Source organism: Arvicanthis niloticus, chromosome 26 (genome assembly GCF_011762505.2).
Source record: "Arvicanthis niloticus isolate mArvNil1 chromosome 26, mArvNil1.pat.X, whole genome shotgun sequence".
In the NCBI taxonomy this organism is placed as follows: Eukaryota; Metazoa; Chordata; class Mammalia; order Rodentia; family Muridae; genus Arvicanthis; species Arvicanthis niloticus.
In genome coordinates this window covers 38864315-38889894 of record NC_133434.1, presented here as the reverse complement: position 1 = coordinate 38889894, position 25580 = coordinate 38864315, and the positions used below count along the sequence as shown (strand labels likewise).

At 40.4% G+C, this 25580-nt stretch overlaps 1 protein-coding gene across 1 annotated transcript in view; it reads right to left on the bottom strand.

The window, feature by feature from the left end:
- Positions 1–640: 640 nt before the first annotated feature.
- Positions 641–25580, bottom strand: part of LOC143439449 (uncharacterized) — a 37834-nt gene continuing 12894 nt past the window's right edge. Inside the window, 5 exon segments of the mRNA XM_076925888.1 lie at positions 641–1121; positions 1124–1210; positions 1213–1224; positions 1227–2743; positions 12312–12321. Coding sequence (XP_076782003.1) covers positions 790–1121; positions 1124–1210; positions 1213–1224; positions 1227–2743; positions 12312–12321 — 1958 coding nt within the window. The 3' untranslated portion in view covers positions 641–789.

The window sequence follows — 25580 nt, the reverse complement described above, 5'->3', positions numbered from 1 at the left end:
AATGTTTAGTCCTTTACCATCATGGCAGAAAGAATGTCAGCATGCTGGCAGCCATGATGCTGAAAAATGAGCTGAGAGTTCTACATCTTCATGAGAAGGCATTCAGGAAGAGACTGTCTTCCAGCCAAGCGGTGGGAGGGTCTGTTTTGTAGTAGCCGGAGCTTTAAAGACCACCAACATAGTAATTCATTTCTTTCAAAAAGGCAACATCTACTCCCACAAGGCACATCTCTTAATATTGCCATTTTTAGGGTCAAGAATATTGAAATCACCAGTTTATTTCTACTATAAATTCTTTCATGCTTTTAAAAATAATTAGGATAGCTGGGCGGTGTTGGTGCACACCTTTAATCCAAGCACTTGGGAGGCAGAGGTAGGTGGATTTCTGAGTTTGAGGTCAGCTTGGTCTTCAGAGTGAGTTTCAGGAAAGCCAGGGCTACACAGAGAAACCCTGCCTAAAAAACAAAAACAAAAACAAAAACAAAACAAAACAAAAAATGATTATGATATGCAGAGGCTTTAACATGTTGATTATTTCAGATGGTTTTGCTCTCATATGTGTGCATTTCTGTATTCAGAAACCACAGTGGCACGTAAACTATTTCCCAACTTCAGTACAATGAAAAGGTTTCTGCTCAGTTTGTGTTCTTTGGAGACTACAGAGATAGGCACAGCGTTTACCACATTCATTACATTTGTAAGGTTTCTCTAAAGTGTGTGTTCCTTTAAGTGTTTGGAGAGTACAATGACATGCAAAGGCTTTACCACATTCATTACAATCATAAGGTTTCACTCCTGCACATTTTCTTTGGTGTATTCAGAGATGACTGTGTCCTGGAAAGGCTTTACCTCATTCATGACATTCAGTTTCTCTCCAATATGTGTCCTTTTATGATACTGGAGACCACTGTGACATGAAAAGGCTTTACCACATTCATTACATTGATAAGGTTTCTCTCCAGTATGTGTTCTAATATGATACTGGAGACTACTCTGATATGGAAAGGCTTTACCACATTGATTACATTCATAAGGTTTCTCTCCAGTATGTGTTCTATAATGATACTGGAGACCACTCTGATATGGAAAGGCTTTACCACATTGATTACATTGATAAGGTTTCTCTCCAGTATGTGTTTTTTTATGATATTGGAGACTACCGAGACCTGAAAAGGCTTTACCACATTGATTACATTGATAAGGTTTCTCTCCAGTATGTGTCTTTTTGTGTTTTTGGAGACTACATTTAAATGAAAAGGCTTTACCACATTGATTACATTCATAAGGTTTCTCTCCAGTATGTGTTGTATAATGATACTGGAGACCACTCTGATATGGAAAGGCTTTACCACATTGATTACATTGATAAGGTTTCTCTCCAGTATGTGTTCTATAATGATATTGGAGACCACTCTGATGTGGAAAGGCTTTACCACATTGATTACATTGATAAGGTTTCTCTCCAGTATGTGTTTTTTTATGATATCGGAGACTACCGAGACCTGAAAAGGCTTTACCACATTGACTACATTCATATGGCTTCTCTCCAGTATGTGTGCTTTTATGATATTTAAGACTACTGTGACATGAAAAGGCTTTATCACATTGGTTACATTCATAAGGTTTCTCTCCAGTATGTGTCCTTTTATGTATTTGGAGAGTACTCTGATTTGAAAAGGCTTTACCACATTGACTACATTTATAAGGTTTCTCTCCAGTATGTGTCCTTTTATGATATTTAAGACTACTGTGAAATGAAAAGGCTTTACCACATTGATTACATTCATAAGGTTTCTCTCCAGTATGTGACCTTTTATGATATTTAAGACTACTGTGACATGAAAAGGCTTTTCCACATTGGTTACATTCATAAGGTTTCTCTCCAGTATGTATCCTTTTGTGTCTTTGGAGATGACTGCTATGTGAAAATGCTTTACCACATTGATTACATTCATACAGTTTTTCTCCAGTATGTGTCCTTTTATGGATATGACGATGAGACGGTTGTGAAAAGGCTTTACCACATTGATTACACTGATAAGGTTTCTCTCCAGTATGTGTGCTTTTATGATATCGGAGACTCCTGTGACATGAAAAGGCTTTACCACATTGTTTACATTCATAAGGTTTCTCTCCAGTATGTGTCCTTCTATGATATGGGAGACTACGTTTATCAGAAAAGGCTTTACCACATTGATTACATTCATAAGGTTTCTCTCCAGTATGTGTCCTTCTATGATATCGGAGACTATGTTTACGAGAAAAGGCTTTACCACATTGATTACATTCATAAGGCTTCTCTCCAGTATGTGTGGTTTTATGATATTGGAGACTACTGTGACCTGAAAAGGCTTTACCACATTGACTACATTCATAAGGTTTCTCTCCAGTATGTGTCCTTTTATGATATTGGAGACTATTGTGACCTGAAAAGGCTTTACCACATAGATTACATTCATACGGTTTTTCTCCAGTATGAGTCCTTTTATGTCCTTGGAGATGACTGCTTTGTGAAAAGGCTTTACCACATAGATTACATTCATACGGTTTTACTCCAGTATGTGTCCTTTTATGAATTTGGAGATGAGACTGTCGTGTAAAGGTTTTACCACATTGGTTACATTCATAAGGTTTCTCTCCTGTAAGTGTCCTTTTATGATATTGGAGACCACTGCGACATAAAAAGGCTTTACCACATTGATTACATTCATGTGGTTTCTCTCCAGTATGACTTCTTTCATGCCTGCAACAATAATAGGCACATGTAAAAGCTTTACTACATTCATTAGCCTGGTCAATCATTTTATCAATATGAATAAATTTTGCAGTTGGTGTAATAATAAAGAATGCTCAGATCATAAGGTTTTATGGTTTTGATGTTCAAGGTTGTACTCGCTGACTGTGGGTTGCTTTACCTCTTTGAAAATACCTGTGATGGTAAGATCATTTACTACATGACTCACAATTATAACATCCTTTTTCTATGAGATTTCTATATGATGTAGTTCATATGTCTGAAGACATCAGGGTATTTAAACCCTGATTGCTTTCTTAGGTTTTCCTGTAGTGTGCATCACACCACAGCAGCACTGTGAGCCAGGACAAACAGAAGAATTTCCAAACTTCTAGTACCCATAGAGATTTTCTGCAGTGTGACTTTGGGGATGTCTCCAGTAAAGTCAGAAAACAAATTAATTGTAAATATCCATCATATTCAGAAAGTCTACTAAAGGCAGAATACTAAATATCTTCTCATTTTTCTGGAGTAGAAAGAGGTATGTTGCTTCTTTCAACATCCCTATGCTCACAAGGTTTGATTCATTCTGACAATTGATATAACCATTAAAAGAACAAGGATGGATAAAAGGTTTTCATATTAAATTCACAGCATTTGACATTTTGTTCTTTGTAGACATGTGGTATATAGATTAAGATTTCTCCATGACTTTCTGTACTCTCACTAACTGACCACTCAATAAACCTGAAATGTCACTACAAGAATATGAGTATCACCAAATTTACCATGGACTATTTGCTTATTGGATGGTTTTAGATATATATTTATCACTATTCAATGTGCAACAGCTAAATATTATGAGATTATTCAGATGGGTAGTCCCACAGCAAAGCTCTAATGGAGCTACAAAACAATTAAAGGTATCTCTCAAGGCATTGTTTCCATTTCTTCTTCCTTAGAGGAATGCCTTACAAACACAAATCAGATATCTGAGATCGAGGAACATGGCTTTGTGAGAATATTATAATCATAGCTATACTTAAAGGACTGACATTTTTACACACTTGCTTTTCTTTAGAGCTTCCAAAATACATTAAAATTTCCTCACAGGCATATTTGTATCAGCTTGCACATGAAAACTACCTTTCACGCCTTCTAGAACTTTGATGTTGCTCTTCAAGATGATGATCTTCCCAACTGTAACCTACAACACAGTACAAGAAAATGAATGATACAATATTGAAAATTAGGTAAAATTCAAGTTACTGTGAACTTTTACAGCACTGAACCTGATTTATTCAGCTCAATATTCTTTGTTCTCAATTGAAATAACAGAGGATCATCAATAACCAAGAACCACTTGTTCCATTATTTTGAAAAGCAAAACAAAACTCACAGTCTTACCTATAATAGTGAGGTTTTGGTAGGTCTCTAGCATCACATCTTTATAGAGTTTCTTCTGGGAAGGATCCAGAAAATTCCACTCTTCTGCAGTGAAGTTCACATGCACATCATCATAAGTCACTGCATCCTAAAATATTCCATATAAGTGTACAACAGAAAGCAAGATCGTGACAACACTGTAAATAAACGGATACGTTCTAGACCATGTAATAATGTAATTCTGGTGCTTCCTTTACTTATTTCCTGAAACAGAAGTTATAATCTAATCATTCTGTCATTTTTAGAAGGAAATTGAATTATAAGTTTCACCTGTGCTGCTTCTGATCCCTTTGAATATGATATAGCCTTGCAACACAAATGGCAACTGAGAGGGATATACAGGGGAAACAGATCAACTGTACTGAGCAAACATCTGAAAAACTGTATGAACAATTACTAACTACAAATGTGATGGGAAAGCTGTGTGTATTTGCTCAGATCTTTAATCACAGAGGTACAGGCAGGTGTATGTCATTGAGCTGGATGCTGGCATAGTCTATGTGATGTGTTGCAGGACAGCAAAAGTTACATATTAAGACCCTCACTCCCCTGTGAAAATCAACCAAGGAAACAAAAATGATAGAGAGAACTCACAGTTTGTTACTGAAGTTCCTACAAAGAAATATACATTCACTGCAGTTCTATATCCATCTTGCAAAAACATGAAGAAAACCAGTTTAAACAGCAACATTAATAAATTGTACTAGAAGGGAATGCATACTTAAATGGTTAAAAATGGACAGATGTAAATATTAGTAATGTATATTTTGATCAGAAATAAGGAACATAGAGCAGGAAAGAGAGCTCAGGAGTGGAAAGCTCTTGCTGGTCTTCCACATAATGGTGGTCAATTTCTAGTATTTACATTGGGATCAACAACTACCCATTTCTTCAAGATCAAGAGGACTGAGGATATCTTCTGACATCAGTAAAGATGAGGCACACATGATATTCATATTCATCCACACAGGCACAATACTCTTATTTATTCAAAAATTTCAAAACAAACACAAGAGTAAGGCAGAACGACATACACCTGGAATCCAATGAGTGTGAAGCCTCAAGCAGTATTCATATCATGAACATATGCCATTCTGGGAAATATAATATAATATAATATAATATAATATATTTTGCTGAATTTTAAATTTAAAGTTGTGGATGAAGAGGTGCACAGAAGCATGTGCATATTTTAGAAAAACATGTCAGGTGGCTTTGGTGGTTTCTATATCTACAATCAGGACAGGAAGGGCTTCATAGAAAAATTTTATCTTGAAAACAATAAACAAAAGATGTAAAGTTAAAAATATAAAACCACCAGGCTTGCAAAATAGCTTAGTATTGAATACCAAATGTTTATACTGTATCTTACATGATTTAAGGGTTGAGACCAAATGGGGAATGTATGGGAGCATGAGAAGAAAGCTGAAGGATCAGTTTCAACCACAACACAGTAGACACACAGAACAAAATATGTCCTGTCTAAAAAGAAATACAGGGGTAAAGCTGGAGCAGAGAGTGAGGGAATGGCCAAGGAAACTTGCCCAACTGGAGTCCCTACTTATGAACAAGCACTAATCCATGATATTATTATGGATAGTCTGTTATGCTCCCACACGGTAGCCTTGCATAATTTTCCATTAAGAGGCTCCAGCCAGCAGCTGACTTGAAACAGATGCAGAGAACCACAGTCAAACATTGAAAGGTCCTTGGGGACTGTTATGGAAGAGTTGGGGAAAGGACTGATGGCCCTGAAGAGAATAGGAACTCCACAGGAAGACCAACAGACTCAACTAACCTGGACCCTTGGGGACACTCACAGATTGATCCACAAACAAAATAACACACACAGTCTAGACTAAGGCTCCTGGAACATATATAGCAGATGTGTAGCTCAGTCTTCATGATGGTCCTCCAACAACTGTAGCAGGGGCTGTCCCTAAAGCTGCTGCCTATCTTTGGAATCTGTTCCCTGAACTAGGCTGCCATGCCTGGTTTCAATGTAAAGGATGAACTTAACTTAACAGAGACTTGATGCACCATGTTGTGAAGATACCCAGGGGCCCACACGTTCTCAAAGGAGAAACAGAGGATATTGGAGAGAGGGATTCTGTGCAGGTGGGAGAGCTAAAGTACAAACTTTAAAAAGTTCATGGCCATTTTATTTATAACAGCTTGAAACTGGAAGAATCCCAGATGTCACTCAACCAAAATATGGATATAAAAAATGTGGTTCATTTACAAAAGGAAAATCTATTCAGCTATAAAATACAAGGACATCATGAATTTTGCAGGCATACAACTATGCCTGCAATGGATACAACTAGAAACTATTATCCTGAGTGAGGTAACCCAGACTTAAAAGCACATGCATGTATGTACTCACTTACAAGTGAATAATAATCATAAAAAAAGGAAACCCACACTACACTTCAAAGACCCAAAGAAGCTATAGAAGAAGGAAGGCCCAAGTGAGCAAGGGTGAATCTCACTCAGAAGAGGGAAGAAAAAAGTCATAGGAGGCAGATGGAAGAGAGACAACTGGATGGAAGAGCAGACAAGAAAGGGGAATCGGGGAGAACCAGCAACAGGTGTGGTGAGATAAAAGAGAGGACCAGAGGGGAAAATGTATCAAAATTTGCAGCTGGCTGGGGGGAAGAGTTACATTTAGAATGTGCCAGAGACCATGAATTGGAGGGTGACAAGGAGTCTATGGGGTTGATCTTAGCTGAGATGCATAGCAGTTAGATATGGACACTGAACATGGCATATCTGCAGTCAGGCATGACCCCCAGTGGAGAGTTAGAGACAGCAACCAATCCAAAAACCTTTCTACCCAAAATTTGTTCCTGTCCACAAGAATGCAATCTACAACACAGATTCTGTCCAGCAGCAAAATAACCCTTTGATACCATGTTGTTGTTCTAACTGCTACTCTGCTGCTGTGATTGAATCCTCTAGGCAAAAGCATCTCAGGTAATAAAAGGTTGTTGTACATGGTTCTGTCAGATCAGCCCATTATTTTGGGAGCTTAGATTAGAAACTGAAGGCAAAAAGAATGGATAAACACTGTCTCCTGGTTTGTTTGCTTGCTAGGTCATTGTCTCAAGCTCAGCTAGCTCTCTTATGCAGCCCAGGACCACTTGCTTAGGGATATTGCCACCCTCAGTAGAAGAGTCTTCCTAATCAATCTTCAACACTATCTCTCACAGACATAGCAACCAGCCATTCTGCTGCCCTCAATTGAGTTTACTTCAGATGGCTTAAGCTCTAAAATGTTGAGAACTGAAAACAACTATGACACAGACACAATAATAAATGAAGAAGTTGTAAAAACCCAAAACCAATGATTTAACCATATCAATACAGTAGCTCCTGCCACCCCATGAGAGACTTGGAGTTGTGGCTGCGCGAGGACAAAATAGGGATGGCACCTGGATCAGAGCAGGGAAGGATACACCAGAAAGGGCGATCACAGGCTGTGCTGACCTGGGGTGAGGGATCTTTAACCCTGGGTTTCCAGGCCAGTGCTACCAAAGAGGAGGCTAAAACAGCTGGAAGGTAGACAGAAAAGCAGATTGTCTCACAGACCTGGAAATGACCACCAACAAAGGACATGATTTCTGACCCAAGGAAGATATGCTGAATTTGTTGGAATCGATGAATCCATCTCATGACAGCTCCAAGTTCAAAACTATACAGTCATATATTAACTGGGCAGAGAGTAGTTCAGGAGGTGGAAAATGAGGTCTTTGTTTTTCCACCCTGTAAAACAAGGTAGGCAGAGCCTGATTTTGCCCTGGATACTATCTGGAAGAGCTCTCTGTCATGGAGTAGTCAATGGGTCTATGTCTTCTTGTTAAGAAGGATTTAACCCAAGGTGTGGGGCTAGTAACTAAATCTATTAGGATGGAATCTGTCTCATTTCCTCAGTGAGAGAATAACAAAGTTCCACACACAAAATAGACAGCCACAAGAAGGCGATAAAGGCCACCTAGCAGATTTCTACACTTGGGCAGAGGAGAAAATGAAGACAGGATGGCAGAAGCTGTGAGCCCTGTCACAGCTTCTGTGTGTTCCACGTGTGTTTTAACCTTCCCAGAAATTAAGACCAGAGAAACACCATCCACTATACCATGCTCTGGAACATCTTCGAAGCACTTCAGGGCTATGACTCTCCAGGGTATCCACTGTAGCAGGGTTCCATGTTCAATTTAGTCATCTCCCTCCACATATACTCAAGAAAGACCTAAAAACCAAGGCACACAGACACAAATCTGGCAGACAAGTCACTGACATAGAAACAATGGTTCATCTTAACAACCAGCCTTTCAATACTTTAGTTGGGAGTCCTGAGGGTCTTGGGGTTCTAGTCAATGCATTAAGATGTTATGTCTAAGTCACAAAGACCCCAACAACCAACAAGGAGCCTATTGTAATGCAAACACATGGAGGTCTTTATTATGAGCTCTGTAATAAGGATTCTCACCAGTCAGCCTCACGTGAGATTGAATCTGAGAGACCAAGTCTAGAGGTGCTGGGTATTTTTTGCAGTTACAGCAAGACTGGGACATTAACATGCAGGCCAGCAACTTAATACTTTAAAAGCTACATGTCTGGCATAATCTGCAGAAACTACTCAAGGGGGCAAATATCATCTGACAACCGTGATGGGTAGACTTTTTCTCTGTAAGGTGTATTAGTTATTTATACCTTGCAGTTGTATCTTGACTAGCTGTTGACAAGGGGGGTTGTCATAGAATGTTTGCTCAAGTGGACTTTGTGAGCTCTCTAAAACAGAATTTATTGGGCTTTACAAACTCATCTTTGTGCCTGAGGTCCTTATTATTGAAAGATACTCCTGTTCAAACACAAGACATGCATGGCAGTTGAAAAGGTACTTTGTCGAAAGGCCTACCTCACTATCTGTTACTGCACCATCTGAAACTGTTTTCCTGAGCAGGTACCCCACAGCTCTGGAATCTCAAAATATTAGGGTTTCAAAGGTAACTTCAATATTACAGCTTCTTGTTACAGTATCTGGGATCCACACATGATCATCTGCAATCCTCAAAAGAGATTGGGTCACTTCTCCAGCTCTTTTATCTATAGCACCCTAGGTTCTGCTTGACTCAATTCTACTGCTGCTGCTGTTCTTTCTGCTCATCCCATGGGACTGACATCTTCAATATGCTGGGTTCTTCCCCTGCGACTAGGATTCACTGCTTTCCTGTCATAGACTCCCTTCACCATGCCAAGCCTTAGCTGTTCTGCATGAGATTCATTTATGCCTAAAAACCAATACCACCTGAGTGAGTCTCACACATTATCAACTCCAGGTGCACAACAAGGTACAGCCTTGGCTATCTCTGGAACAGAGCTTCTCTGTCCTCTCAGAAAACACTCACCAGAAGATTGCACCTCAGTGATGCAGGTTTCTTCTTCATCCCCACTAATTTTTTAACTACAGCTCACCAGCATCAATTGTCTCAGTCATTCCTTCTATTCTTTCCTCCCAAAGCCACATGGACAAAGCTGCCGAGTTCCTCTGCTTGCTGGGGCTTGAACACAGCTCCTTCTATTACATCATCACCAGCTTTATATTTTTCAACAACTCCACTGCCTAAGCTCAGTTGTCCTGGATTTTACTCAGTAGATGAACCTTGAACTCAGAGATCTGCATGGCTCTGTCTCCTGAATGCTGGGTAATATGTGTGTAACACTTTGCCTGTATCTAAGCTTTACTTCACCTAAAACATGTTCTGTACCAGGAAGACTTGAATCAGAGATCTACTTGGTGCTCATCTCCTGGGATTTAAGGCATGTACCACTGTGTCTGTACTTAAATATGTTATTTTAGATCTTAAAATGAAAGCCCAGAATAGTAATCACAGTCCATCAATGGTCAGTTTTACACATACTGGTGACCCTTGTGTCCACATGGAAATGATGAGCAGGTGACAATTGAAAGCTATAAAAATTTATAAATGGTATGAAAAGTTTTTATGACCCCTAGAGCTGAGCCAAGAATGTAGGTCAACTGGTTCACTAGCTCCAGGTTTCAGGAACTGGATGACCACAAAAAAAGCAAAACTAAAAGTATAGGTCAGCTGGGCTGTTCTGGGAACTGGCTGACCACAAAGTAGATGGTTGAGCAAGATTCAATTCCTGAGAAAAACATGTACAAGATGTTTCCCACATGACAAACTGAATGATGGGCTGGGACTTTCCACTATTTTTGATATCCTTCCTTGGTTTCTCCCTAACTCCCCTGGTGGGTTTTTTTTTTTTTTTTCTTTTTCTCCTTTAAATACCCTTCTTTCTCTGGCCTCAAGGTCGACACTCCTTGCTCTTCGTCTTGACCTCAGCTGGGTGATTCTGGAAATAAAGCCTCTAGCTGTCTTGCCAGTTACTGGAGACTAGAGTGAGGGTCTCCCCTCTTGGGGGTCTTTCAATAACAATGCCCAACATGATACAGTTCTACTTTCTACAAGTCTGGGGCCATGTCTATAGGTTTGCCAGCCATGGTATCTGGAAACAGCTCTGGTCATGCCCCTGCCTCAGATTCACAGGCACCGCCACCGCCACCCACTCTTGGGCAGCCTGAGACCTCCATTTCCACCCACCCGCCAGGGTACCTGTAAGCTCTGGTCATCTCCCAGGTCTGTTGTGTCCCAGCGGCAGGCAATCAGATTGTATTGCGTGCGGTCTGTGATGTCAGAATGAGCCCTCCAATGCCACCAGGACAGAGATGCTTCTTCTGGCTGGCGGTGATCCAGCAGTAGAGTCTCTTAGGCCCTCAGTGAAGTCGATTGGCTCCTGTGGGGATTTCCAAACATCATGCTTGTGCGCCAGGCCAGAGCCTTCATGGGAAAGGTAGTCTGCAGCCGGCCACCATCTTGCTTTTTCCGAGGCTTCATGGGATATGTAGTTTCACGGCCGGCCGCCATCTTGGATTGAGTTTGCTGCGCATGTGCAGTTAGTTCTGGGACCACCATCTTTTCCTTATGGGAAATGTAGTCTCCGGCCGGCTGCTGTCTCTGAGTAGCCCTGGCAGGCCAGGAACTCACTCTTTCTCCCAGGCTGGCCATGAACTCAGAAATCTGCCTGCCTCTGTCGCCTAAGTGCTGGGATTAAAGGTGTGCGTCATCAATCATTGATCATTAGTGGCTATTGATTAGTATTGATTATTGATTAGCACTGTCTGTTGTATTCTGTAGTATTGAATATCATGATTATTGATCACTTTTGGTTATTGACTAGTATTGATTATTGGCTATTGATTAGTATTGATTATTGATCAACATGATTATTGATCATTATTCCACCACCTTCATCTCCCTGACTCTGTCTCCCAAGTGCTGAGATTAAAAGCATGTGCCACCACTGCCCTGCTATACCTTTATTCTTAATGTATACTATAAAAGACAAAAGGGTTTGGACAAATGTGCTGCAGAGTCAGAGAAACCACCGGTGTTTCTACAAGAAAGCAACTGGTCCAAATGTTTTGGGCAGATTCAGAATCAGCCAAGACAGTGATGTTACTCAGAGGTCACTGTCTGATCTAACACATGAGGAGCATCACCAGTGACCTCACAGTTGGTCACATCTGGCTGATGCTTCCCATGCAGCCATAGAGAGGACACAGCACTCCAGATCCTACTGCTCAGCCGCCTGCCCTTACCTATTGTGGGCAGTGATCCTGTGCTCACCATGATTTGATTTTAGAGCTTCCCTGAGGTCTCCACACAGCACTCGACAGTAGAGTTCAGAGCAGCCCTTGTATGGACTTTCCTCACAGCACTTGCCTTCTTCCTGTAATCAAGTTGAACAGCTTCCATAGCCCATTACTCAAGGTGCAGTGGAGGTATCAATCTGACCCACAAGTGGAAAGATGTCCTGGTTCTTTCTTACCATTCTGTCTAAACTCCACCCCAGTTACCTGGCAACTGACCTACTATAAAGGTTGCTGCTTGCCCCTTCCTCTGTCTTTTAATATCTTGCTTTTTTGCTCTTTCTTTCTCTTGCCCACTTGAGCTCTTCTTTTTCCACCTCTCTCTTCAAATGCTCATGTCTGGCTTCTACTTCTCTACTCTCTGCCTCTCTCTCTGCATTTCTCTGCCTCTACTACCCTCTTAACTCTCCTCCCCATGTCCTGAATAACATATATTCTATACTATACTGTCTTGTGCTAGGTTGCTCCTGGGGAAGAGCTGTCTGAGCATGAGGCACGTTTCCCCCAGGGGAAGAAATATCTCAGCAGAATGCATGAGCCTGCTGAGACATCCCCTTCCCCCACACCTCCCCACACACCCATAGAACATATTCCATCTGTCTTTAAAGAGAGGTAGTAAAAGACCCCCAAAGGGAGATCCCCACTCAACTCTCAGGACTGCATGTACCCAAGGACTCACCAGAGACTGGCTTGATATAAACACATGAGGCAATATAATATCAGAGCTCTGGGTCAGCACTTATTTTTCTCAGGAGACAGTGGAGCTGATCCTGAGGCTTCAAGGAATAGGCCTTTTATTAGGCCTTTTAATAGGCCTTTTATTAGGCCTTTTAATAGGCCTAATAGGGGTGGGGAAAGTGGGAGATTTTCACGTGGGTACACGTGAGTGGTTGCTTTACATTTTTGAACATCAGCAGGCAGTGCAAGCCAAGCAGGCCCAAAAGGGGGAAGGGTGGAAGAACTCCAGATGGCCCATTACTCATTTGGACATATCTTTGTTCTTTTACAAATGTCCTTGCATACTTTTTATCTTTCATGGCCAGTCAGTTTCTTGGATGATTCAACAGGCCTTTGTCTTGTAACTCCACATCCTCTGTAATTAACTGGACCCAAACCTGCTGACAGGCATTTTTAACTATTTAGGTTAGGGAAAGGAATCACATGGCCTTGCTATTCTTATTAGTTTAGGCTTATTTCAAAATTTTCTTTCAGTAGCTATAGGGAGGAGGTTCCCTGGCTGTCACCAGATAACTGTGAGGTGGAGTTTTAGACAGAATGCTAACACCATTAACATTAAAGAGGGGTTTTAGAAAACAAGCTTTATACTGGGCTCAGGGAAACTCCAGCTTCCTTTCACCAGATGATAGGTATCAATCAACCCCGGAGAAAATCCAGAATCATAAGGGAAAGACAGTTGAGCACTATTGTTAGCCAGCACATCTTCATCAATGGCAAAGTGAAGAAAAAACATAGTTGGATTAGTACAGGTTCTGTAGATAAACATATCTCAAATTATAGAGAGAATGAATCTTTGTATACAGAAAGGTTATTTAATAGAATGTCCCGGTAAAGTCTGTTAGACAAGGTATATTAGAAAATTTTATTTTCACAGGAAGGGTGATATATAGGAGGAACTAAGGGGGAAGGAGTGCTGAGAGGTACAGTAAGGAGAGGAGAAGAGGAAGGGGAGGAGAAGCTAGGTGATGAGAGAGAGAAAGAGAGAGAAAGAGAGGGTGGGGCATGAAAGCAGATGTTCACATGTCTCCACCAGTCAAATATAGTTAATATATCTAGGTTGGGTATTGGGTTACACTTCTGATTGAGCATTACCAAACTTATAAAACCTTTGATTAACATTTTACAAAATTGCATAAAAGCAAAAAGTAAAAGGGGGCATCAGATAGGGGTTTTCTAGGGAGGGGAAATAGTGAAAGGGGATGGCATCTGAAATGTAAATAAAATATCCAATAAAAAAAGAGAAACAAGGACTGGTTCTTTTCATGTTGCATGATATTACAGCTGATATTCAGTGTATACCAGGATTCTGAAGAGATAAGTACTTACTAAAGCCAGTTTTAAAACACAAATAAACAAACACCTTCGTTTTGTAAAAACACCACCCTGTTCAATGTCCTTCATATATGTAGGTTGTCAAAAGAATTTGTAGCCCAGATTAAAGGTGGATCTGAACATCTCAAAAGATCAAGATTAATAAAGGGTTTCTCACTTCAAAAGTTGTAATAGAGAAATATGTCCCACACCAAGCAGGATTTGAGTTAGGGTTAGGGGATTAGACAGTCATGGTTAGGATTAGGATAATGGTTTTTAGAATTAGGTTTAGGAGGTTAGGAAATTAAGAGGTGAGGTTTAGGATAGGGTTAGGCTCAGGGTTAAAGTTAAGGAGGCTGCCATTATTCTTGATAGTCCCACTGAATCAATATTATCCCTATTACACAAAAAAAGAAATATCAGGCCTAAAAGATATTCATTTTATATCTTAATGGTTTGTTTTATTCTTATTCTGATAGCTTCTATCTTACTTATAGAAAGGCTTCTCAAAACAACCTAAAAGTTTTTTTCCAGCCATTTGCCTCCAAAACTAGCATACTAAGAAATGAAGCAAAAACTTTGATATTCACAGAACTCTACAGATAATCAAAGGATAAGTTGCTAAGAGCCAGACTGACTGCTGCCAGCAAAGAACATTTATTCTACCCTATGCTGGGTCTCACCATCAACTATTTCTGCAGTTAATTTTCCTCTGAGATAAAATGCCCTTCAGTACACTTCTGCTCTAGACATGACTGCTTTACTTTCTTCCCAACCTAAAAATATGCTCACTAAAGATTTCTTTTTTCTTTTATTTTTTCAAGACAGGGTTTCTCTGTGTAGTCCTGGCTGTCCTGGAACTCACTCTGTAGACCAGAAATCCACCTTCCTCTGCCTCCCAAGTGCTGGGACTAAAGGTGTGTGCCACCACTGCCCGGCTTACTAAAGGTTTCTATGTGAAGTTTTCACTTGACAATGAAAATTCTGAAACATGAATCCCAGACAAGCAATAGACACGAATTCATGGCTTATTAATAATTGACTTTGTGTTAATTACGTATAGAATATACTCATGAGACATAGTATGTTATTCACATCATGTACTTAATAGCAAATGAATTACAAGTAAATTAAACTTGTTAATTTGACTCTAGTTCATTTTGTTCCTAATGAAAATAAACTTAAAAATTGATATGAAAAGACAAAAATATATTTAACCAATATATCCACACAGGTACAATAAATATATAATGATAATATGGGTCTGCATCTTTCCTTGGAATAGGTAACATGAGGATGTATAATTAAATTTCAACATCTACTTTTAAAAATATGATACATGTAAACATACAGTTCTGGGTACAGTGATATCTCTCTGAACCCTATCCTATTTCTAGTACACAATGTGGTCTCTATCCCTTAAGATTCTAAATTACTTTCAAAGATTTTACTACTCCTAGACCAGAAGATGTTATTAATACTGGACATTGTCCTCACCCATATAAGAATAACATATCTATGTTTTTAATTATGATATATACATAATTTAAATTTTATAGAGGCGTAAACATGTTAATAATTTAAAAGATATTTATATTTAGCAAAACCTCTTTAAAAACAGATAAATATACAAAGATAGGAAGATCCAGCACAGGGCTTATCTTATCTTCTAAATTAAACCACAACTATTTTCATATCTTTGGCTCTGTTGAATAAAATAATCTCACAGCAGGGCTTTTTAAATATTGTTAAACCTCTATGAGATAGATAGATAGATAGATAGATAGAGAGAGAGAGAGAGAGAGAGAGAGAGAGAACTGGTGAATACTTGAATATTGGTCTAGACCTGTGGTTACTTAAGAGTTTTTCTCAAAATGATGTGGAGGGCCCTGTTTTCTTAGTGTCCTCCTGTAGCCGCCTGTGGCCACAAGTCAACTGGGTTCACCTAAAAGGGGGGCTGGGAATTGAAGGGGGAAGGAGGGTGAGAAGAGATGAGGCCAAGACAAAGTTCTCTGATCAAGGCCCAAAGCTTTAATGTTCAGCTCTCAATTTAAAGGGGAAGACCCATCCTACAACCCCACCAGGTTTCAGATGGGTGGGATAATCCATAGTCCGTTCCAGGTCAAAGTCAGAGATGTCTCAAGGCAAGCCCAGGGGTAGTTCTGCTTCTGTGTTCCCAGCAGCCAAGTTGGGGAACTCCACCTAGATCCTGTCACTTGACCTTGTTGTGGTAAACAAGGTCTCTCAGGCCTGCTCATGGTGGGGGGGAGGGTACATCCTCCCTCTAGTCTGGCTCTTGAACTCTTTCTGCCTTTTATTCTGAAGAATGCCTGATCTCTAAATGGACATATTTGATGGAAATATTCCATTTAGGGCTCATTGGTAAAAGGCCTCTCATTCTCTGAATTGTATAACTATGGGTCTCTCTATTGTTTCCAAATGCTGAAGGAGAAAGTCTCTGATGGCTGCTAAACATATCACTAATCATATCATTAGGAGTATTTATCACTAATTTATTCACACACATATTATTTTATTTCATACCGAGTCCACAGGCTATTTAGTCTCTGGCCAGCCAGAATGTTAGGTCTGGGTTCCATCTCATAGAGTGAACCTTAAGACAAATGAGTTATTGGTGAGTTACTACCACAAGCTTGATGCCACCATTGTTCTAGCATGTCTTACAGATATGACAGCACTGTAGATAAGTAGATTCATGGCTGGCTTGGTGTTTGCATTTCTCTTTTGATAATGTAAGACCCCCACAAGGAGACCCTCACCCAAGTCCTGACCTGCACTAACCCAAGGACACACGAGAGACCTTCTTGATGCAATGCAGAGGAGTTTTAATGACGAGGGCCCTCGGGCCAGAACATATCTCACACAGGAGATAGAGGTTCCAGCCCAGAACCCAGGAAATTTGGGATATTTATGGGTAGGGTTTGGGGGGAGTGGGAAAATTTGGCACGCTTACATATGATTGGATATTTCAAACATCAGCAACTTGCAGAAGTGGCTACGTGTGAGCTGGCAGATGACTAGTTACTTTTGACCATGAAACCTTGGACTTCTCAGAAAGGGGGAGAGAAAAGTAAACACCAGATGGCCCATTACTTACTTGGGCTTATCTGGGCACGTCTTAGCATGCCTTTCCATTTGGGTCACCCTGCCCCTGCAGGGGCTTAATATTTTTATTATGACTATATTTAACAAATTGTTGGTGGTCTTTGCTGACCATGAATTTTTGTTATTGTTACAATGCTGCTTTCAAATTTTGTTCTCACATTGCCTACTCCTTTTGTTTTAAATAACTTTAATCTTAAAGTTAAAGATCAGTATCTTCTATCTTGTCTCTTATAATCTCATCTCTTTGTCTTAACATCATTAGTTGAACAGTATCTATTTTAGTTCTAACAAAAGCTAGCAATCTATTTATCACACACGGGCCTAAAACCAAAAGTAAAAAATAATTATTATCAAGAGACCGGCCAGAGCAGAGAGTAGGGTTATCATCCAAGGAGACTTATTGAACCAACTTTGTTGTGCCTCTCTATCTTTCTGTCTCTGGTCTAACCTTTCTCTAAGTCTCTGCATTGAGTCTTGGACTACCCCGGTGTGATCACCATAAAAACAACAACCTTCTTTGAGGGCTGCATATAGTCCTCCATTTTTAAGAAACAGCAAGTCTAATCTTCTTCTGTTCTGCAGAACAATCTCTGAGAGGGAAGTACTGATTGTTCTAAGGCTCTCAAATCTTTATCAATGGAAGCTCTTAGCTATTGGAAATAACGGGGTGTCTGTATTAATGTAGCAGTACCTGTTCTCACACTTGCAGCCACTCCAAGTCCCAGTATGATAGCTAGGGTCAAGGAAATAGGCTCTCTGCAGAAGTGTCTAGGGTGTATCTCAAACTCACATTCAAATGTGCCTTCAGGGTGGTAATAAACCTGGGTGACTAGCTAGACAAGTACTCAATAATCTTTGACCTCATCAAAGACAGAAGTAGATATATAAAGGGTTAATCTTGAACTGTAAGCTCACTATTTATCAATCTTAGGCACTAAGTATCTGTTAGTAGGGCTCCTTGGGCTCTATTCTATTGACTAGGGGTCTCAAAACATTTCCTTTTCTTTGAAACACACTTTCAAAGTTGTCCTCTGACTTTTACACATACATATAATCACATATATAATAAAGAGAAATTGTAAAAAGGAACAAATTTGTATAACTCTAGATTCACATTTCGATTTTAATTTTGGAATCACAAGTTGTCATTTAACCTTGGGAGTATACACACTAAGTCCCACCCACCAAGGCAGCATTTTCCCTGTGCCCCTGGGGTGGTCTCAGGAGTCAAGGCCTGCTGCTCTTTAGTCTTGTAGAATAGCAGAAGACCTGGAGCTAAAGAGTAGGGGGTTGTTCAGGCACCTGGATTTTCTCCAGTTGGCATCAGTCACAGGTGGTGATGGTGAACTTCAAGGTCAGATGGTCAGCAAAACCAGGAACAGTCTTTTAGTAGCCTGAAAAATCATTTCTCACACAAAATGGACATTCTGGGTATGGAACAAGGACAAGGGAACACTCTAGCCAGCGCCAGTTCTGGAGGGCAATTAGTTTTAGGGTTCTCTATATTCTCTCTACCTGTCCTGAACTTTGGAAACAGTATAAACAGTGAAACATCTAATTAGTCTCTAATATTTCTGACAATTCCTGACTTAGAGACAAAAGCAAGTCTGTTATCTGATCTAATTATCTCAGATACTTGAAAACCTCAGGAAAACTTCTATTCTAGGCTGTTCTCTTCTAGGTATTTTCTTATTCACACTAAGTTTCATAAGCCTTTACTTGCTGGCATATCCTACACTATCTTATTATTTCTTTAGCCCAAAACCTGAAGTCTATTATACATTTTAAATCTCTTAACTGCTTGGTTGTACTCATATCTTAAGAGTCAATCTGTGCATTTATCCTGGTAAGTCTTTTGCTTTCTGAGGAGTATAGTTCTCTCTTCTTGTGTGCACCATTGTCTCTTTTCCTCTAGATAGTATCTGGCAGGATGGCTAGCAATCTAAGTTCTGTCTCTTACTCTGTGCTTTAAGTGAGGCCATCTCTTAGGCCCACAACTGAACAGGCTCCCGTACCAAGCCACATGATCTGTCCAGTTATTGCCTCAGGCCACTGAGTCTCCTCCCTTTTGGTGTCCTGGGCAACGAGTACTCACAGTTGCTGGCTTCATTAGGGTTTCCTCTCTTGGTATATAGTCCTGCAGACTTGGGCTGTGGCAAAAGCATACCTGTTGTCCATGCAGATGTTGGTCTTCTTGTCAGCCCCAAGTTCCAAGGTTGTTCTCTGCACTGATGATCTCAGGGGTAGGGAGACAGCTCAGATGACATTTGTGTCCACCACAGTAGTGCTGGCTTGCCTCTGACTAGCATGGAGAAAACTGCTCCCGTCTGTAAAGCAGGTTACCTTGGCTCCCGGCTGGAGTCAGTAGGAGAAGCCTTTCCTCTACCCATAAATTCTTGTCAGTTAGTTGCAGCCTGTCTGGGCTCCAATCCTGGGGAGTAAGTCTCAACCCAACAGGGGGTAGGAACAGTCTAGGATGACCATAAATGAATGGGATACCCAGCCCATCTCTTAGTCCACCATTTTCGGGTAGTCCATAAATATATTTTAGCCCATTGGCCTGGAGGGAGACCCTATCTATCTTAATCGCTGTCTTCACACAGAGCTAATATCTTCACCATCTGGGATGTTTTTTCAAAGCCTCGGATTTCTTGGCCCTGGCTTCTATTTCTTAGGGCCCTCTTGGACCCAAAGCTGGCTCCTTTACTTGCAATGTGCACATTGGTCTTTTTCAAAAAGTTTCTTATCTCTCTTTGATTGAAGTCCCTCTTTTCTGCTTTCTGTAAATTCTTTACCTGTCACCTTTCTTTTTCTTCCTCTTTTTAGACTCAGCAACTTACACTAAACCTTTTATCTTTTTCACTCCTTTCTTTTAGACTTTCCCAGCAACTTATCTCTATTCCTCTCCTCTACTCCTTTCCTCTAGACTTACTCTAAACCTTCTCTCACTTGCTATTACCATCAATAATTTTAACCCTGTCTATGATCCCATCTATCTTTCTTTTCTTTTTCTGCTCTTTTCCTTTCTCCCTGATATAATATAGTATACTTCCTAAATCTTTCAATGACTTATCTTATAGTCTCTCTAGCCTCTGAAGCCTTGTTTACACTGACAGAATGTCTCTATGAGCTAGTCTAGAAAGGCTGTGGGTAACTTATCTGATCCCTGCTTAACCTCATGTATCTTTGTGCAATGGGATCTGGCGTGGACCTTTGAGTGTCCCTTACCTTTTGTAACTCGCTGTTGACCACAGCCTGATCAATTGATGAGGTCCCCATGTCTGAGGGAACATTCTTTTTCCTGTGTCCTCCCTTGCTCTTCACTCCTGAAGACCAGAACCTACAAGAGTCTTGTGGAAGAAAGGCTCTTATCTTATTTATTACTTTCATCACCTGTAAAAGCAGTAAATAGTCTTTTAGGATTCTGTACAGACTAATGTATCTGTGAGGCTGCATGACTGCTGTTCACATCACACTAGAGACCACAACCTAATTCAGTCTGCAAACAGTACCTTGTCCACAGGTGTAATGTGAGCTCACCTCTGAAGCTCTAAGAAAGAAATCAAATCAGAATGAATAGCCTTATCTATAGCATTTCACAGCAAGGACTATTAAGATGACACTTATTTAAACTTAACTTTTAACAAAATAGAAACCTTTGTCATAGTTCTATAAAAACCTTTTAAAAAGTTATTTCTGATTAGAATATTGTTTTAGAAGTGATTCACAACAAGAACAGGAAAGTAAACATTTTATCTCTAACATATGAGCACAAGTCCTCACCACTTCTTTAAATTTTATCTTGTCTGAACTCTCATCTTTGAACCAAATCTTGAAAATCTCATATAAATAATGAAATTATCTCAGACAGCAATGGCTAGAAAGTCTATCAAAACTGAAGCATATATATATAATTTATATATATAATTTATATATATAAATATATATATATTAAATATATATATTTATTTATTTTCTGACTCAGGACACCCTGTAACTTTTTAGCTGTAATTTAAGAAAAAACGCACTCCTTCACTTATTAAAATGGGAAAAACCACTATCAACTTTCTTATTACAGAAGCCAAAAAACTGCTGGCCCCCTTCCAAGGGCTGCTTATGAAAACAGTAAATTCTTTTCAAGGTTCTTTCTACTGGTGTCCTTCTCCTGGCCACAGAGCAGGGCGAATTATCAGTTTTTCTTGTGTAAATCAAGACTGCCTCACAAGTAAGTTTTAAACTAAAATTAAGTAAGCAGTTTTAACCAGTTCTTTTCTCTTTTTTTAAAAAAAATAATTATAACTCTCAGGTGAATAATCTTGCTGAGGCTGTTTTATCCAGCATGGCTCAAGGAAGATGTCTTTCTCCTCCACCAGGTTTTTTATCACCTGGGCTCTACCTATCTTCATAGGCAGCAGATGGAAAGCTGCCAATTTGTTACAGCAGCAACCTTGGGGTCCCCTGAACAGCCACACACACTCAATTAGGTAGCTGTTGCACCCTACCTCCTCCGTAGCCTCCACTAACAGCAGAGAAACAGAATTTTCTCTTGGCTACAAGCTGTGGGACAGGACCTGCCTGTCTCACTGCTCTGCAGCAGCACTCACCAGCTGCTCCATCTCTTTTTCTGCCGGTGGTCATGTTATCTCTTTTTAACTTAGGATGTTTTACACAGTAGTTTCAGACCAAAAGAAAAGAAACAGAAGCAGTCAGAGTCTAAGAACATATAAACCAAATAATACAGATAGCTCACCCCTGCCATGGGCGGCACAGGAAACACAGACAAACACACCCGGCCACGTCGGCCAAACGCGACCTCAGATGGAGAAGCACACCACGTCTTCTCCTCCAGATGGAGCACTCCATCTCCCAGATTCAGAAACTCAATGGTTGAATCCCTCAACCGCCCGGACGAATCCCTCGACCGTCAGATGGTCAAATCCCTTGACCTAGCTGGCTCTCCCAGCTCTTCTAGGGCATCCCCCAGGGTTGCAGCCTGTGGCCTGATCCGCGCATCTGCTACTGCTGGCCACTAAGTCCTGACGGCCTGTAGTGGCGGCTGCCCGAAACCGAAACCATGGCACAGATACAGAAACCAAAACACAGAGACAAAGACAGCAGTGCTGCACTCAGACACACTCCACTCATACAGACCTACCTCCAAGGGGTTGTCATGAGTCCTGGGGTTGTGCACTTCCTGGCCAAAGCACCAAATGTAAGACCCCTGCAAGGAGACCCTCACCCAAGTCCTGACCTGCATGAACCCAAGGACACACGAGAGACCTTCTTGATGCAATTGCAGAGGAGTTTTAATGACGAGGGCCCTCGGGCCAGAACATATCTCACACAGGAGATAGAGGTTCCAGCCCAGAACCCAGGAAATTTGGAATATTTATGGGTAGGGTTTGGGGGGAGTGGGAAAATTTGGCACGCTTACATATGATTGGATATTTCAAACATCAGCAACTTGCAGAAGTGGCTACGTGCGAGGTGGCAGATGACTAGTTACTTTTGACCATGAAACCTTGGACTTCTCAGAAAGGGGGAGAGAAAAGTAAACACCAGATGGCCCATTACTCACTTGGGCTTATCTGGGCACATCTTAGCATGCCTTTTCATTTGGGTCACCCTGCCCCTGCAGGGGCTTAATATTTTTATTATGACTATATTTAACAAATTGTTGGTGGTCTTTGCTGACCATGAATTTTTGTTATTGTTACAATGCTGCTTTCAAATTTTGTTCTCACAATAACATGCATAGTATCTTCCTGTAACAAACATGTTTGAATGTAATGTGTGATAGCGGTATGTTGGCACCAGCCCAACATCTCCTTGTTCAGTGAGTTCTCTAGATGTTATCTGCAGCACTGGGGTCTTATTGACAGTTTGTGGAGAGTAACCTATAGTCTTGGCAACAGATTGTGTTGCTTAGGATTTCAATGTAACTTCTTGGGCCAAAAAATATATTGGATGTAGATCAATGCCAGTACTTGAAGCTTCCTTTAGGGCCCAGAGATGGCCATTTTCAGACAGCATCTCTCTATTATTTGGCAATATTACTTAGATGGCCTTGATATATTTCAGAATGATTTTACATTAGTAGGTTTCCATCAAATGTTCCTTAATTTTAACTGTCTCTTCCCATATTCCATTCCTCCATTTAGTTCCCTTTTTCCTTCCTCATGTGATCCTCCCTTTTCAGCCCTTACCTATCTATACATTATTTGTTCTGCATGTTTGTTTATGATGATGATGATGAACTGAGGAAAATTTATTTTCTCATCCAATCTATTTGGTGTTCTGTATGCTTCATGTACTTTGATAGGTATCACCATCTTTATGTTTGAGATATTTCCTTTTCTTTCTTTTTTTTTTTGAGATAGGGCTTCTCTGTATATCTCTGGTTGTCCTGGAACTCACTCTGGAGAGCAGGCTGGCCTTGAACTCAGAAATCTTCGTGCCTCTGCCTCCCAAGTGCTGGGATTAAAGGCATGCACCAACACTGCCCAGCTGAGATATTTTCTTTTATGATTTTGTTAAAAATATTTTCTGTGAATTTCACATGAATAGTTCGTCTTTCTCTACTTCTGTTATTCATAGAAATGTACCAAGTTTCCTGGATATTTTGTGACCGGTTTTAATATAAAAGTTTCCTTGACTACTCTATCCAGTTGTTCATGTTATCTTCAATGGCTGGGAGTCTGGTTTTCAACTCTTGTATTTTGTTTGTGAATCTTACTTTCAGGATATTGTTCAAATTTCTAAATGTTTATTAGCATATTTTTTCAGATTGAGTTTTCTTGAGTGATTCTATTTTAGATTTCATGTCTTAAATTTTTTTGTTCTTTTGTGTCCTCTGTGTTTTTATAGAAGTTTTTATGGGATTTATTAATTTTCCCTTTAAGGACCTCTATCATCTCCATATAGACTATCTTAAGGTATTTTTCTTGTTCTTAATCTATGTTGGGATACTCAAGACCTGTACTGTGGTAACAGGTCTGTAGTGAAGGCATAATTTCCTATATGTTATACTTTATGTTTTTATCCTGGCATCTAGTGATTTGGAATTTGAAAGATTATGCATCAAAGTACTGATATCTGGTCCTGCCTTCTTGAACTGGTGTTTTCTTTCTTAGTATTTGTTGTCTTATCTGGTTCTGAGGTGAGTGCAGTAGCTGTATGTTGCCTAATGAGAAATTGTTCTGGTATCCTGATATGTATAGTCACTGGAGAGTTCCAGGTAAAATGTGTTCTGGGTATCAAGATCTGACACTTAAGAAAGTAGATAAACTAGGAGAGGAACCTAAGGCAGTCCATGGAAGGGAAGAAAGCTGGATATTCCACTAGAATTTTCTTAGTTATTCACTCAGAAATAGAGGCACTAAGAGAGGAAAGGCCATAAAAATGTTTGATATAAATCTGTGGATGAGGTTTATATCAAAATACTGGGGTACAAAACTTGGAAGAATGGAGAGAGAGGTGAATGTCTGCAGTTACTCTACGTGCTTCCCTGATCAGAGTGGCCTGTGGATTCTCAGGATGTGGGGACTAGGACAAAGCAAGGAGTAGGGGAAAAGAGTTTTACAGGTTACAGTATCTGTGATCCATTGGAGATGAGAGCATTTGGGGGAGGTTACATCTGATGTTCTGCACAGAGCTGGGGATGACACTAGGGGACTGGACTTAGAGGAACAAACAGAGGTGATGTTTTGTTTTAGCCTACTAGCTTCCATGAATGGGTTGGCAATGTGGTTTCCCAGGGAGTACCTGATGGAGTTTTTGGGTAAGACCAAACACTGAATAAGAGGAGAAAGGTTATGATGGTAAGATCTGTGAGGTACAGTAGATGGGAGTGTCTGCTGCAGGTGTACTGCTGCAAATCTGGGGATAATCCTGCCTGGGAGATTTGACTAATAGGAATAGAATAAGAAGTGAAGATCAATTGCTATCCTCCCACTTTCCTGGAGAGAGTGTTCTGTGAATTCTTAAGGAGGACCCATTGGAGGTGTGGGTTGGGATATTGAAAGAGCTGGAGAAGCAAGTTTAGAAGAGAATATGTGGGATCCCCAAAATTTTGGGGAGCTGCCATAGATTGTTTGGATAAGAACTGGGGGTTGGATTGGGAGATTAAATCTGGAGGAACAGAGGAAAATTCAGAACAAGACCTCAGGCAGAGTTGGAACCCAATGAGTGGGAGCTAATGCAGAGGCCATGAAGGGGTGCATCTTACTGGCTTGCTTGACTAGGCTTGCTCAGCCTGTTTTCTTATAGAAATAAGGAATAACAAACAGGGATGGCACCACCCACCACGTGCTGGTCTGTTGGGCCGTGGAAGGGTATCCTGGTTCTTGGGTTGTGGGTTTGGCTATGCCCCTAGAACCCAGGCTCCTGACAGAAGGTCTAACCTCCATTCAACCTGTGCCCTTCAGTCATATACACAGGTGGAGGGCATGAGAAACAGGCCTAAGGCCCTAGAGAGATTTCCATACTAAT